Source organism: Choristoneura fumiferana, chromosome 26, assembly GCF_025370935.1.
Source record: "Choristoneura fumiferana chromosome 26, NRCan_CFum_1, whole genome shotgun sequence".
NCBI lineage: Eukaryota > Metazoa > Arthropoda > Insecta > Lepidoptera > Tortricidae > Choristoneura > Choristoneura fumiferana.
In genome coordinates this window covers 9472399-9486552 of record NC_133497.1, presented here as the reverse complement: position 1 = coordinate 9486552, position 14154 = coordinate 9472399, and the positions used below count along the sequence as shown (strand labels likewise).

Genomic DNA, 14154 nt, shown 5'->3' with positions numbered 1-14154 from the left:
TGTCTCTCTGTCTGTTAACTTTTCACGCTTCATCCGGTGAACCGATTTAGACGAAATTCGGTATGATATGAAGATAGTTGGAGTTAAGTCCAATCAGGGGCGTTTCCAGGTTCTGGCCAGATTTCTTAGTTCAGATCGCCCGCGCTTGTTTTGTCGTACACAATACATGACACCTACATGAAACACAAGGTCTATGTAGTGTGTAGGGCAAACACCCGCAAGGGATCCTGCTTCATATCTGCCTTTTGGATCGGACTACAATATAAAAAAGTACGCTTCGGGAGTGCCAATTTTGTATGAAATGCATATTTTGGATAAGCTCTACGAGCACAGTGGCGGAGTCAACGTCATAAATAGCTGATCACTTTTGTATGGTCGACCAAGAAAATGCTTTACCAATTTTAATGACAGTTCCTACTTCGGAAATAAAACAATATGGCTGATTGTCATATTGACTTGTGAGTGAAAATAGGCTTTGACGTTTTAAGCGCTACAAATGACATTTAACCTTAGGGTGGTAAACCAATTTCTTGGTCTACTATACCTTGTCGGTTTCAGTCGTTACATAATTTCGAATGTTGATAGTCCTTAAAGGAAATTGAAAATACAAACTGAAATATAGATGCACAGAAAAAACAGAAAAATAAGACCATCACTGGAAATCGAACCCAGGTCCTCGGTAATCCGTACCGCGTGCTATACCGCTACACCACTGATGGTCAACATCAGCATCTATATTTCAGTTTGTATTTTCAATTTCGGTTTTACGGGATGACCGTAAAAGTAAAAATTTGGAATTGAAATAAAAAAAAATACAGATTCAAAAAAAAAAAAAAAAAAAACAATGTAAGTCCTTAAAGGGCTTAAAGTGACAAGCCACGAAAGTGATCACTTATTAAGGCACTTGTCCCACCGTCGACGATGAGCGAGAAGCGAGTAGAGCGAGTAACTAGAAACGAGTGGGTGAGCAACGAGAAGCGAGTGTTGTTTTGTCGCTGGCTGTAAGCGAGTGTTCGAGTGCGACGGGCGATTTCTCGCTCCACTCGACTGGCTCGTGCGGGGCGGCCGCCAAGCTGACATCGCTGAGCGAGTATCTATAGCTCAGCGAGTTTTATAGCTCTTGTCGCTGCGACAAAGATGTAAGAGCGAGTTCTCGCCGACAGTGTGAACAGCCAGCGATCAACTATTAATATATGTGTCTCTTTTACTCACACAGGATCTTATATCTTTTGTTCGTTTCTTGAGCGAGAAAATAGTCGATAGCCAATCGTTTACTCGCTGGCGGTGAGACAACTGCCTTATGTTATGACGTTGACCCTACGAGTGGAATCGTGGAAGTTTAAAACCCGTTGAACTTGTTCAGTAACCCACTCCCCTAGAACCGACCCCTTTCGATTCACCATCGACCCTGACTTCAGAAGCCTTACGCGCCCCAGTTAATGCTTTACGTTTGCTTATGGAAACTATTGAATTGATTTTTCACGTTTGAATTGACGTTTTATTTACCACTAGCTTTTAATTAACTACCGTGAGACTCACCGTTATTAACAGGGTGTCCACTTTCTGGAGAGTCGGGGAAGCTCAAGGTGGTCAGGGAAAGTCAGGTAAATTTGCTAGAAATCCAAAAAGTCAGGGAAAAAACTCGTGATTTCCCAAAACTTAGCTCAATATTTTGACACCAGTCATTCCAGTTCTGGGCGACGTATTAAAGAGTGGCACCATAAAAACAGTCAACGAAAAAGTGAGCATGTTCGGTGTGCAGTGAATTCCCATCATCGGGATTAGATTAGTATCTCGGACAGTAAAATAAAAAATCGTATAAGTGTCAATATGACCAGCTTTGAAATGTACATGATTGGTCAGGGAAACTTAGAAATTTGGTCAGGAAAAGTCAGGGTTTTTTTTTGGGATTTGTAGTGGACACCCTGATTAAATACACATTAGCTCGCGGCATAGCTGCATAGCACATCGCTGGTGGAAAGACACCCATAAACTGCCTCCATGCTAAATGTCATCTAACTCTCTTAAGACGTTATTGCATAACTGAAAAAAGCCAAGCGAATTAGCTCGTTGAAGTGGCAAAGGGCAGGCCATATAGCACGGAGAAAAGATTTCCGTTGGGGCCCAAAAAGTGACCGCGGATCGGCAAGCGCAGCGTAGGACGTCCACCAACGAGATGGATGGATGACCTGGTTAAAGCCGCGGGTTCAAGGTGGATGCAGGTCGCTTCCAACCGAAGCAACTGGAGGTCTATGGGGGAGGCCTATGTCCAACAGTGGACGTCCTACGGCTGATTATGGCGATGACGAATTTTTATCGTAATTTTAACTAGGTATTTACCGTTTCTTTTCTTTAAGCATTGCAGACGTGATATGGATATGTGTAACTATACTTGGTTTGAATAGGTATTTAACTAAATGTAAACAAACTTCAGCTGCTACATTCGGGACATTCAAGTATTTTGAACATTTTACTTATCTATCATCATTGTAATACAAACTAGACTAGTGTATTTCAATCATCATCATCATCATCATTCCAGCCTATATACGTCCCACTGCAGGGCAGAGGCCTCCTCTCAGAACAAGAGGGCTTGGACCTTGGGGTTTGTATTTCAATACAGAAATGTAAATGTTTAAATAGTATAACGCGGAAATTTCAATATTTAAGACACCAATTGACGTTGTTTTGTTTACATTTGGTTAAATACCTATCCAAACCAAGTATAGTGTCTTACCAATTCGCGGAATCAACAAGTCAACTGTCACTTGTAAGTTTGTCGTTACAAGGCGCGGAGTAATGTGACACTGAGTTGTTAGACCGCGTAAACAATCATAAAAAACAATGGACACTGGCTGGGCTTTTATTGCATTAAAATGGTGTCAAATTTCGCATGACGGAATGATATTTTTTAGGGTTCCATGCAGCAAGTGAAAGAAACCTTGAATCACTAGGAAAGCCGGGAGTTATCTACTTACAATCTAGGGCTCTTCAAGGTTTAGAGTGAATAGGATTACTGAACCAGTGGGATACAACTTTGGCCTCATCTGCACTGTCATCAGGTGTGGTAAGGGTCACTCACGGATCAGTTTTATGTAAAAATAAACTGTAATGTAATATCGAACCATTTGGTCATCGAACCTAGACTTAGTGTTTTTTATCGAACAATGTGGTGAATTTAGGTGAGACCTAGGTCACGTTTCAGTTGGTTCTATGGTACATAGTACAATTACTGTTGGTACAAATCGATCAAGGTCAAGAAATCTTACTAATATTCTAATCCTGCCTGACACTCGATACTCTCACAACTCACAACACTTCCATCAAATACAAAAACCAGTACTGAACTAAGTAAATACAATAAGGATGGCGATATGTTGGGTGCAGAAAATATCGATATCGATGTTTTGATGTCGATAATAACAGAATATCCAACCTTTGTACATCGTACTGTTGGGCGCAAGCTTCCTCTTGGAAACGCGCGACCAATGCGGATGTGAACTGGGAGAATAGCAAAAATAGATGCACTAAGAAATTTCCACTGAACTGATATTGTAACTGAACTGTGAAAAATTTTATCAAATCAAACTAATGTTTCTAGTTTCATTCAAATTCTTTAGTTTTTTCACTTTTTTTTTTTTTTCATTTCATTGCACGTGTATATTTATTTCGAGTTTCACTCAACTGCAGGTTCACGTTCACGATGTTTTAATTTACCAAAAAACTTCTTGGTAAACTTCAAACGTAATTGGGCCAATCAACTTTTTTACCCGCACTAATCTGTCCGCGACATTTTTCAAACAATTGCAGATTTTTGTAAGTAAACATGTTTTTCTGTAATTTAATAGATGGTGTACATGAATACGTGCCATCCTACGTAAGTTCAACCTATTAAACCGTGAAATATCTTGTTGGATGTACGTTTTTTTGGTAACGCCAGAGACGATTTTGGTAACGCGGAGACGCCCAAAGTGTCGGTAAAATAGTTGATTGGCCCAATTTCGCCCTTAAATCTCGAATTAAACGAGATGATGGCTCGGTGGTAGTAGATTTAACTATCTTATTTACAATTTCAACTGTATCCTCGAAATAGAGCGAAGCCTAGTGCGACCCCTGGTTGATAAAACGAAGGCACAGTTATCTTCCAAATTAAAAAAAAATATATCGATACTATTATCGTTGTTTTTTCTGATATGAGACATCACTAAAGGTAGAACCGTACGGTCAGCAAATATCGTAACCGAATCTCGCGGCGGGGTCGACGGCCGGCCACCATCTTTAATTTCACTGACAATAGCTGCGCACGGGCCGATTTGGGGCCTCTACTCAGGGCATGTAGGGTTTCCATGCTCGAATTACCGCGGGTATTACTTTAGGCTAACTGATATCTAGTTACTTTTATACTAAGAACTCTGTTGTGACCTGAGTTTATTTTTTTAAACTGCGGTCGCTAGATACCTAAACAACTCGAGCTATAGATTCTATTGGTTCATGAAAAACTAATTCCTCGCAACACATCCTCGCACATCTCTGGTGGAAACTGGGCCTATGGCAAAGCTAAATACAAGTTAAAAGCATGCAAGTATGTCAGAGAGCTTTCTCTGTCTTAATAACACTAAGCTTCTTTAGACAGGATATTGTAAAGCGCTTTGATTAATTCTGTGGTGTTAAAGAAAAGTCATAAAAAAAATAATAATAGATTGTACAACAATAGCATAAAACGAGCCATTTTACCCAAGACGTTCATATAGCCACCCGAGCCGGTATGGCGAGGGTGGATAGACATGTCGAGGGGAAAATGAGTTTAATGCTCGAGTTTTACACTCTGCTTTTCACTTCGATGGCGAGGAAACGAAATAGCAACAGTGGAAACAATGTTCACTTAAGTACTATGTACATTTTATTTTTCATGCATTACTATATGATTATAATTTTTTAGTTTTATTGATTTATTTTGATTGATTTTTAGTTTTATATAAATTAAAAATTATGAAAAAAATTGATATAAACTTCTTTGTTTGTGGCTGTTGACACCTGATTACCTTGGTCTTAGACGAAGATTTTATTTTATGCACTACTAGTGCATAAAAAGTCATTTTATGTCGCCTAGATCCAGCATAAACACGAACTTTACGAGCATGAGAAGTGAAAATGAGATTTTTGCACTCATTAGTCCAAAACACTATTATGTGTCACGGCAATAAAGCGATGAGTCGATATGTTTTTTTTTGACTCGTCCCCTTTTTCCTTAATACCACAGAATATACCCAGTTATAATTCATCAAAGGTAAAGCGTGTTTTAGTCTACGATAACAACAATGAGGAAATCCTAAAGCGCGCTTTACACTCGCGCCGCGAAGACCCGCGAAGGCCGCAAACCGCGAGTGTGGATGGTTTCGCGGCATCACGGTCGCGCTTCGCGGCGTTCCCCGTCCGGTGGCGGTTTTTTGGTCCGCGTCAAAGGGTTTGTGAAAATCAAAAGCCGCGTATCCACTAGAGGCAGCCTCGGGCCGAGCGGCTGCCTCGCTCCGAGGTAGGGCATGGATACCGGTATTCGGTATTACCGAAAACCGGATACCGGACATTTTTTCCCCTTTTTTAATACCGGTATTAAATATCTACAAAACCGGTTTTTCGGTATTTTGACTTTGTGTTTAAAATAGTAATAGTCGACTATAATTTCAAACAAGCAAGCACTTTTAATAACATTTGTCTTCGGACTTATGGCTTTTGAAGTTACCTCTTAATCTACTTTCAAATTTAAAATTTACCGCCCACAAGTTTGCTTTGTCTATTTGTGGTGTAAGCTTTCTCGAAGTTGGACCTACCTAACTGGACCGTTTGTCCCAGGTATACATAGTCGTCAACAATTTCGAGCGCAGAGCCCCCGACTATTGCGGGAGTTGGGACAACATGGACATTAGTTAGACATGACTTTCGTCTTGCCCATGTTCATTTTTAGGCCAACTCGAACAGAAACTGCTGAGGTCTGCGAGCATAGCACTGAGGTCCTCCATGGTCTCAGCCATGGGCCATGACTACAATATCGTCGGCGAATCGAAGGCGAGTGACGTACCCGCCATTAATGTTAATGCCTCGTCCTTTCCAGCCCAGAACCTTTAAAGCATTCTCCAATGCAGCGGTGAACAGTTTCGGAGAGATCACATCTCCTAGGAATAGGCTTCGTGGTCTGGTCATTTGGTCGGACGGACATAGTGGCGTTTTTGTACACTTCAACACTTCGATATACCGGTAGTCAAGTTGGCACCGCTGGAGAGCCTGCAGCACAGCCCAAGTCTCGATCGAATCGAAGGCTTTCTCGTGGTTCACAAATGCAAGGCAAAGGGGGAGGTTATACCCTTCGGTCTTCTGTATAACCTGCCGCAACGTACATGTGGTCTACGATACTATAGCCTTTTCGGAAGCCGGCTTGTTAGGGAGGCTGGAAATCGTGAAACCTGCTTGCGAGACGATTTGTGATGACCCTGGAAAACAGCTTGTAAACTTGGCTCAGAAGTGAGATGGGTCTATAATTCTTCAGCAAGGTGCTTATCACCTTTTTTGAAGATGATCACCACCACTATCTTCTGTTCCACGCTTTCGGCGTTCTCCCTTGGTGGAGGAACTAAACGGCGTCTGACGGTCCTTAAGGACTGGTTTACCACCCGCCTTCAGGAGTTCGGCTGTAATTTCATCGTCACTCGGGGCTTTGTCATTCTTAAGCTGTTTGAGGGCCATACTAATCTCGCACAGGCTGACGTCCGGGATGTCTTCGTGATAGAGTCGGGTTAATCTAGGGCTCAGGTCTTTAGCTAGATTTTCGACGGGTGTTCGGGTTGTCGTGTCGCTATCCGGATGAAATGATTCTGCCGTCGTCAGTCTTCAACTTCATTAACCGGCTTTGACTGCCAGACAGATCCCTGGTAAACACCTTAGAGCCTCTGTTACGCTTTATAGACTCTTCAATGCTTTTGGTATTAAATCGGCGTACATCGCGCTTCAGAGACTTTGAGATCTGCCTGCCTATTGAACTGCCGATAGCGACAAGCGTCACCTCACCAGAGGACTGTAGCAGCATCTCACGCCTCACCTCTATGAGCCTAAGGCCAGAGCGCGAGAGCCTATTGGTTATAGTACGGCGGATTTTGAAGAAGTTAGACCCGACCGTATGTACAGCTTCCACAAACCCGTCGTTGTAATCGTCCACGTCGCTACACAGGCATTCGAAACGGTTTTGAAGTTTGAGCTGAAAGCTCTCGGGGTTTTGGAGCTGAGCAGGTTCCGGGTGGAGCGTAGATTTCATCAGTAGAGACCTTTCAAGCTTGAACTGGATATTTAATGAGCCTCGTACAAGCAAAAGATATTATGCGAAAATTTGGTAGGGAACTATTAATCGGTGAAACAATTTTCGCCGAAAAATTAGAGAATCCCATATTAGTATTAGTTAACAATTAACAACTTCAGGTTTTTATTTTAGTACTTGCTCATTAAAAGGGAAGTTTATTAAATCTTGCTTTTCATTTATATTGGTAATATTTCAACAAAACAACAGACTTATACAGAAAGAAAGAAAAATAAGGAGAAAATACGGAAAATACCGAAAAAATACCGAAATACCGGGATACCGGTTTTCAAAATTTGAATACCGGTATAATACCGGTATTGCCATCAAACCCAATACCGCATAGCCCTACTCCGAGGCCGCGCAAATGGAGACGCTGCCAAAGGCACGGCTCAGACTGAGGCTCCTTTGAGCACGGCCAAAAAACCGACAAAATATGGCTCGGCTCGCGGTCGCTAAATGCGAAAGGTTGCGAGTTTAGAGGGCTATATTTTTCGCGTCGTGTCCCACGGCCGCGGTTTGCGAGCGAGTGTAGAGCGGGCATAATAGAACGCGATGCGCGATCATCGCGCGAACTAAGCGACGCGATCATCGCGCATTCGCGTTATTAGGACGATGCCTGACACGTCCACTGTTAAACAAAGGCCTCCTCCTTATAACGCCACAATGAACGACGACAACTCTCGCAACGTCGTCAGTCCACCCAGTGGGAGGCTTGGCAACACGCTTCGTTTTTCGGTCCGTGGTCGCCACTCGAGGGCTTTTCTCCCCCAACGATTATCAGTTCTTCGAGCAATGTGGCCCGCCCATTGCCACTTCAAATTGCATGAATTGTGACTGATTTTAGGGTGAATTCTTGGGTGAATTTCTGTATTCCGGATTATATCGTGCAAAGAAACTCCGAGCATAGCTTTTTCCATAGCTCATTGCCTGACTCTGAGCTTTACCCATATTAAACCCCAATAGAGATGTTTAGTTGTGTACGAGTACGTGCTTATTCATGTGAATTTATAGAAAAGGTTGCTGTATGTGTACGTTGAATCTGTCCCCCACGAAAAGAGACAAAAAAGTAATGCTATAGAATAGACCCATTGAGGTCCGTGATGATATGACAAGTGTACACGTACAACATCACGCTGGCCTTACTCTACGGGGTGTCTAGTCTATACTTGGTTTGGATAAGTATTTAACTAAATGTAAACAAACTTCAGCTCCCAAATTTGGTACATTCAAGGATTTTAAACATTTTACTTATCTATCATTGTAACACAAACTAGACTAGTGTATTTAAGACACCATTTGACGTTGTTTTGTACCTATCCAAACCAAGTATAATAACAATGTCCAATTCACGCTCCGCCCAGTACCTAGACTGGCCTAGTGTATATATAGGAGTGGTTAGTTTAATATGACTTCCACTGTACGATAGTCTTTCTGGGAACATCAACAAACTAAATGGTATTCGGAATGTAAACATCCTACATCGATTGCGGAATACGTTGTTGTTGCTGTGTTGGCAGAATAGTTGATTACATAGTGTCTGACTCACTACAAAAGCTTGTCCCATTTTTAGCGAAAACATCTACACTATTGTTTGGCTTTTGTTTTGTTCGTCTAAGTCACAAATTAGATGTTTCACCTCACCACTTGTCGACTAACTTTAAGTGACGGATATCGGTGATAAATAAAGTGATGAATAAAAAAAGATGGCATTACTTTTATCTGACAGGTTGAGTTAGTCGACAAGTGGTGAAACATGCCCTAAGTATAGTTCCTATGGGACAGTTTCGAATCTCGCGTTTGTCGATCGCTAGGTACGTTAACCTATAAGCCGGACCATGTTGTGCTATGAGGCGGCTTATAGTTATGTGCTATGACACAGCAGCAACCGAATAAATTATCGAGTGAAAATTAGTAACTGCTCAGAAGTAAATATGGTTTAAGAACGTATTTTTATAAAGAATTATAAACAATTCAAGTTTATCCCTCTCTTTCTTCGAGGATGCCTATGCCCAACAGTGGGCACAGCATGGGCTACATCCTAAGCTGGGATGATGCTGATGGTAATGATAAAGAGTATAATTAACAGGTTTATTGGAAAATAAAATTTGGAAAAGATTATGTCATCGTCATCATCATCATCATCAGCCGGAAGACGTCCACTGCTGGACAGAGGCCTCCCCCTTAGAACGCCACAATGAACGACAACTCGCCACTTGCATCCACCGGTTTCCCGCTACTCTCACGATGTCCACCTGGTGGGAGGTCTGCCAACGCTTCGTCTTCCGGTTCGTGGTCGCCACTCGAGGACTTTTCTCCCCCAACGGTTATCTGTTCTTCGAGCGATGTGGCCTGCCCATTGCCACTTCAATTTGCATATTTTTCCAGCTAAAAGAAAAGATTATGTACAAGAGTAAAAAAAATTTAATTAAAAATCACCATTCAATAAGTAAGTGAGTAAAATACGTAAATACCTGTGCGAAACTGAGGCGGGTGGCTAGTTTTGAAGAAATAATTTGATTAATGTTTCCTTTTCCCGAGCAATGCGATGTCACTGGCTTTTTCTATGAAAAAGGTTCACATTGGGTCACAATTCTGTTTGGTCCGGTAGTTAATTAACAAACCAAACCCTCTAAACCTCGTGCGTGCCTCTTTTTTTTAACCAAAGTTCAACGGCCCTCTGAATATATTACTATGTGGGCGCGTAATTATATGTTACGGCGGTATCGAGCCATGCTTCCTCGTAACTAATTAAATCCTGGCCATACAAGTATGACACCTTTGGACCAAATAGGACATTTAACACATCATTTGAAAGTTTTACAAGATAACAAACGAAGCAAAGACGACACCCTATTAGGGTACAGTATGTGAAACCTAGCCCTCTTGTTCTGAGAGGAGGCCTGTGCCGAGCAGTGGGACGTATATAGGCTGGGATGATTATGTGAAACCTAAGTGAAACCTAAATAATATCGTAATTCTTATCCTAATCCCATACGACTAAAATTATAAATGCGAAAGTTTCAGAGTATGTTCCGAAGGAATTAGATTCTTAGACATTCGTAAGTGCCAATTATAATTAAAATTGAATACAGATATTTATAGTCACGAGGAGACTAGACCACGCCGCTGTAATTTGATCGAGTCGAAACGTCGATGTAATTATTACTCGTTTTTTATATATACATTCATGTCATGTTCATATGCTTAATAATTTAGATGTTACATGATTAGGTTGTAGGTGCATGACACCCTAATCTATCTTATATTAATTGCAATTATAATATGTATTCCATATTAGCATATTCAAACATTAAAGTAATTAGATATTTCATTTCAACGTATGTACATATAATAATAACTACTGGTTATTAAGCGTGCTAATGATAAATCCCGAGTGTGTTAGTAGATATGAGTGAAAATCAAGAAAGATTAAAACATTTGAAACACAGATCTTTTGACTTTGAAAATAAAAATCAACAAACAGATTTCATGGTGAGCTGATGACGCATTGACTGTATTGGGCTACCATAAAGTTAGATTACGCAAACATAGTATTTGTAATACAAATGTGGATCTGAGAGGATCATTGTGAAGCGCGAGATGTGAACGCTGACTCAGGGGAGTTAATGAGTGCTCATTGCTCAATGCGAGTGGCGCAAGTTACCAGCGTTTGGAGTCTAGCAAAGACGAGTAGTTCTATTACGACAGAGAACGATTGGTTTTTTGTAACTTTATATTTCGAGGCCGATTGCCATGGCACAGACAAACAAATTGTAAACTAGCTTATTTATATTGATGTAATGTACGATAATAGCGCCACCACATACTGTGTCTTATTTTGGAACTAATGAGGTGCATGGTTGTCAACAGGTATCGATCATTAATCAGCAAGCCATCTATTTCAGCAAATGAACTATAGATGGCGCGGAAAAATTATAACGTTTGTTACGAAACTACGCAAACGTAAAACGTAATCGCAACAAGATAAGTTGGCACCGCTACTACAAATTAATTTCGTTCCATTTTTGAAAATTATACCTATCTAACGTGATCTTCATTGACGTCACATTAAAAACAACTGTGCCAATTTTCATGAGTAATCTAAACCCAACGGTTGAAAATTCGAGATTTTATATCGCTCCCGTGGGAATATTGAGATTAAAGTAGCCTATGTGTTATTCCAGATATCCAGCTATCTACATACCAAATTTCATCCAAATCCGTCGAGCCGTTTTAGCGTGCAGGAGTAACACACACACACACATAGTCACAAACTTTCGTATTTATATTAGTTGGAAGTAGGATTACTTAGGAAGTAAAAGAAAAAATAGGATTTAGAAAAAATAACCTTTAATGGTAGTAGGCGTCATACAGGACGTTGCGAAAAAAGATTTGATGCGTCTCGTCCCGCTCACCGCTCTTCCTTTGCGTCGGCTTAACCTTTTCGTAACCGAAACGGCGTCTGCGCAACCTCGTGGGATGGCGCAGTGCAATTCTGCGCTATTATAGTCGCAATGATCTCTTTTGGATTCGCTCTTTAGAAAGCTGTGTCGGATGAGGTGTTGGTTCCGAACCTGAAGGCAATTTGCACCGACGAACAAGATGCCATCAGATTTTGGATGCAAACGCGCAAGAATTTCTTTGCAGCTTTCATTAAATACATATAATTTCTTTGCACTTGTTTTAAGTAATTAATGACATCTACCTAAATTTTTCAGGGGTAAATTCCAACAAAAGTTTAGGAACCCACTTAAATTACGATGGTTTTAGGAAAATGGTGGCGTTCTTGAAAAAGTTCAGTCTCAAGATTCGTGCATAAAAAAAAAAAAAAACTTTTTACTTGCACTTTGGTCAGAAAAACGCCGATATAGGACCACGAAACGACCGACCGAGAAGCGACGCCCGTCATACAGATAGCGATAACTAAGCGACAGTTATTATTCCGAGACGTTACCATAATACTAATAATTGTCAAGTATCTTCGAAGATTTCTGTGCGTGTAAACATCTGACAGTAGCGTTATAATACTTTCTTCTTTTTCTTTAACTTAAGAGTTTATACTCTTGTCGGTGGAGTATCTTCCACACATCCCTCCTTTGAGAAATCCTCTTGACCTCTTGATACGACGCGACGCCGACTTTCTCCCTGATCTGATCTGATCTGATCGATGTTGCTGCGCCTAGGTCGACCTCTTCCTCTCTTCCCCTCGATCTTTCCTCCCAGAATTGTTTTGAAGAAGCCGTGGTGTCATGTTCTCCGTTCTTTAACCATTCTCAAAACTTTATAAAATACTTATACCCGTGTGGTGTCGGGTTAGAATTACACCTCTCCATTTCTTCCGTTGGTGTCGTAAGAGGCGACTGAGGATAGGCATACCGTAGGCGACAGGCTAGCAACCTGTCACTATTGTACCGTTTTTGTCAAATTTAAAACCTGAAATTGCTAAAAGTGGCTCCGAAGCGGTAACGTTTCGTGTGCTCTGCCTACTCCATTTGGGAATACAGGCGTGACGTCTGTGTGCGTGTGTATGTGTGTATACTTATAAAACTTGTAATACATATAATTATTTAATTAATTTTAATTGTTATGTTGTCCACAGAGCGATGGCGGACACAGCGACGGAGCCGCTGCAGAACGGCAATGCGGTGTCTGCCGAGGAGGAGGAGGAGCGGATGAAGCAACGCCCCGCCGACATCGACGCTGTGAGTACTCTTGTCAGGCTGCGTGTCAACCTGCGTTGGTAGGTGGTAGGACCTTGTGCAAGGTCCGCCCGGATTGCTACCACCATCTTGCTTGCTAATCCTGCCGTGCAAACTTTCTCATCTCACCGTCGCATGTTAGTGCCTAGCATTTACAATCCCTACCAAACAATATGAGGAGTGAGAGAGGCGTGAATATATCTTTGGATGCAACACCTCGCAGATGACAAGTGTACACGTGCCAAGTTTGTCATCACATCACGGACATCAATGGCATTATTTTTTTTTTCTTTTCGTGGGGTACAAAGTGAACATACGTTAGATATAATTAGTTGGGTGGTGGAGTGGTGGTTTTATCCAATTATCGTAAGCTCATTAGTACTCGTAAGGCCCAGCTGGCTAAATTTGGGACTAAACAAGCATATGACAGCTTTTCTTGATTCGAATTTATTAATTAATATCACGGGGCACTGTACACCAATTGACTTAGTCCCAAAGTAAGCAAAGCTTGTGTTACGGGTATTAGGTAAGAAATAAACACATTCTCACACATATGGTTATTTAATGTTACATATGTACTTAAATATATATTGAATACCCAAGGCTCGAGAACACACATTAGTATTTTTCATACAAAATATCGGCCCCGGTCAGATCTGTCAAGTCTGGTCGGGGCCTCAAGCTACAAAGTCAGTATCTCTGACCACAGGGCTCAGCCCCCGATCTACCGGGGCACTTGCCCTGGGCATCAGTTTTATGGGGGCGCCAAATCCTTGAGACAAGAAATGAAGAAGAAAAGAAGAAAAATGCTACTCATTGGCAGTTTTAACAGTTTTTCTCAAACACTGAAGGAAGGGGGCGCCACCATCAAGGTTTTGCCCCGGTTCGAAACAATCGTAGATCCGGGGCTGACAGGGCTATCAGATCGTCCTTAAAGTTAGATATTACGAATGAAGAGTATAAAGTCGTCTAAATAAACTGAAGCCACTTCACACAGTCCGACATTTCAACACTTCGTCATTCGCGCCCTCTCGACAGTCTCGACTTATCATTCGGCTGCACCGCTTATCGCCGGTCGTCAGCGTGTGAAGTGTTAAGAACGCGATAATG

The 14154-nt window shown here is 41.5% G+C and overlaps 1 protein-coding gene and 1 long non-coding RNA gene across 7 annotated transcripts in view; both read left to right on the top strand.

The window, feature by feature from the left end:
- hts (adducin 1-like protein hts) overlaps positions 1–14154 on the top strand; it is a 170997-nt gene that overhangs the window by 107260 nt on the left and 49583 nt on the right. For all 6 annotated transcript variants that reach the window (XM_074107810.1, XM_074107807.1, XM_074107809.1 and 3 more), the window contains exon 3: positions 12945–13047. In XM_074107810.1, the coding sequence (XP_073963911.1) occupies positions 12949–13047 (99 nt within the window). In that variant the 5' untranslated portion in view covers positions 12945–12948. The remainder of the gene's footprint in view (positions 1–12944; positions 13048–14154) is intronic.
- LOC141442808 (uncharacterized) overlaps positions 1–14154 on the top strand; it is a 166826-nt gene that overhangs the window by 103089 nt on the left and 49583 nt on the right. The window lies entirely within an intron of this gene.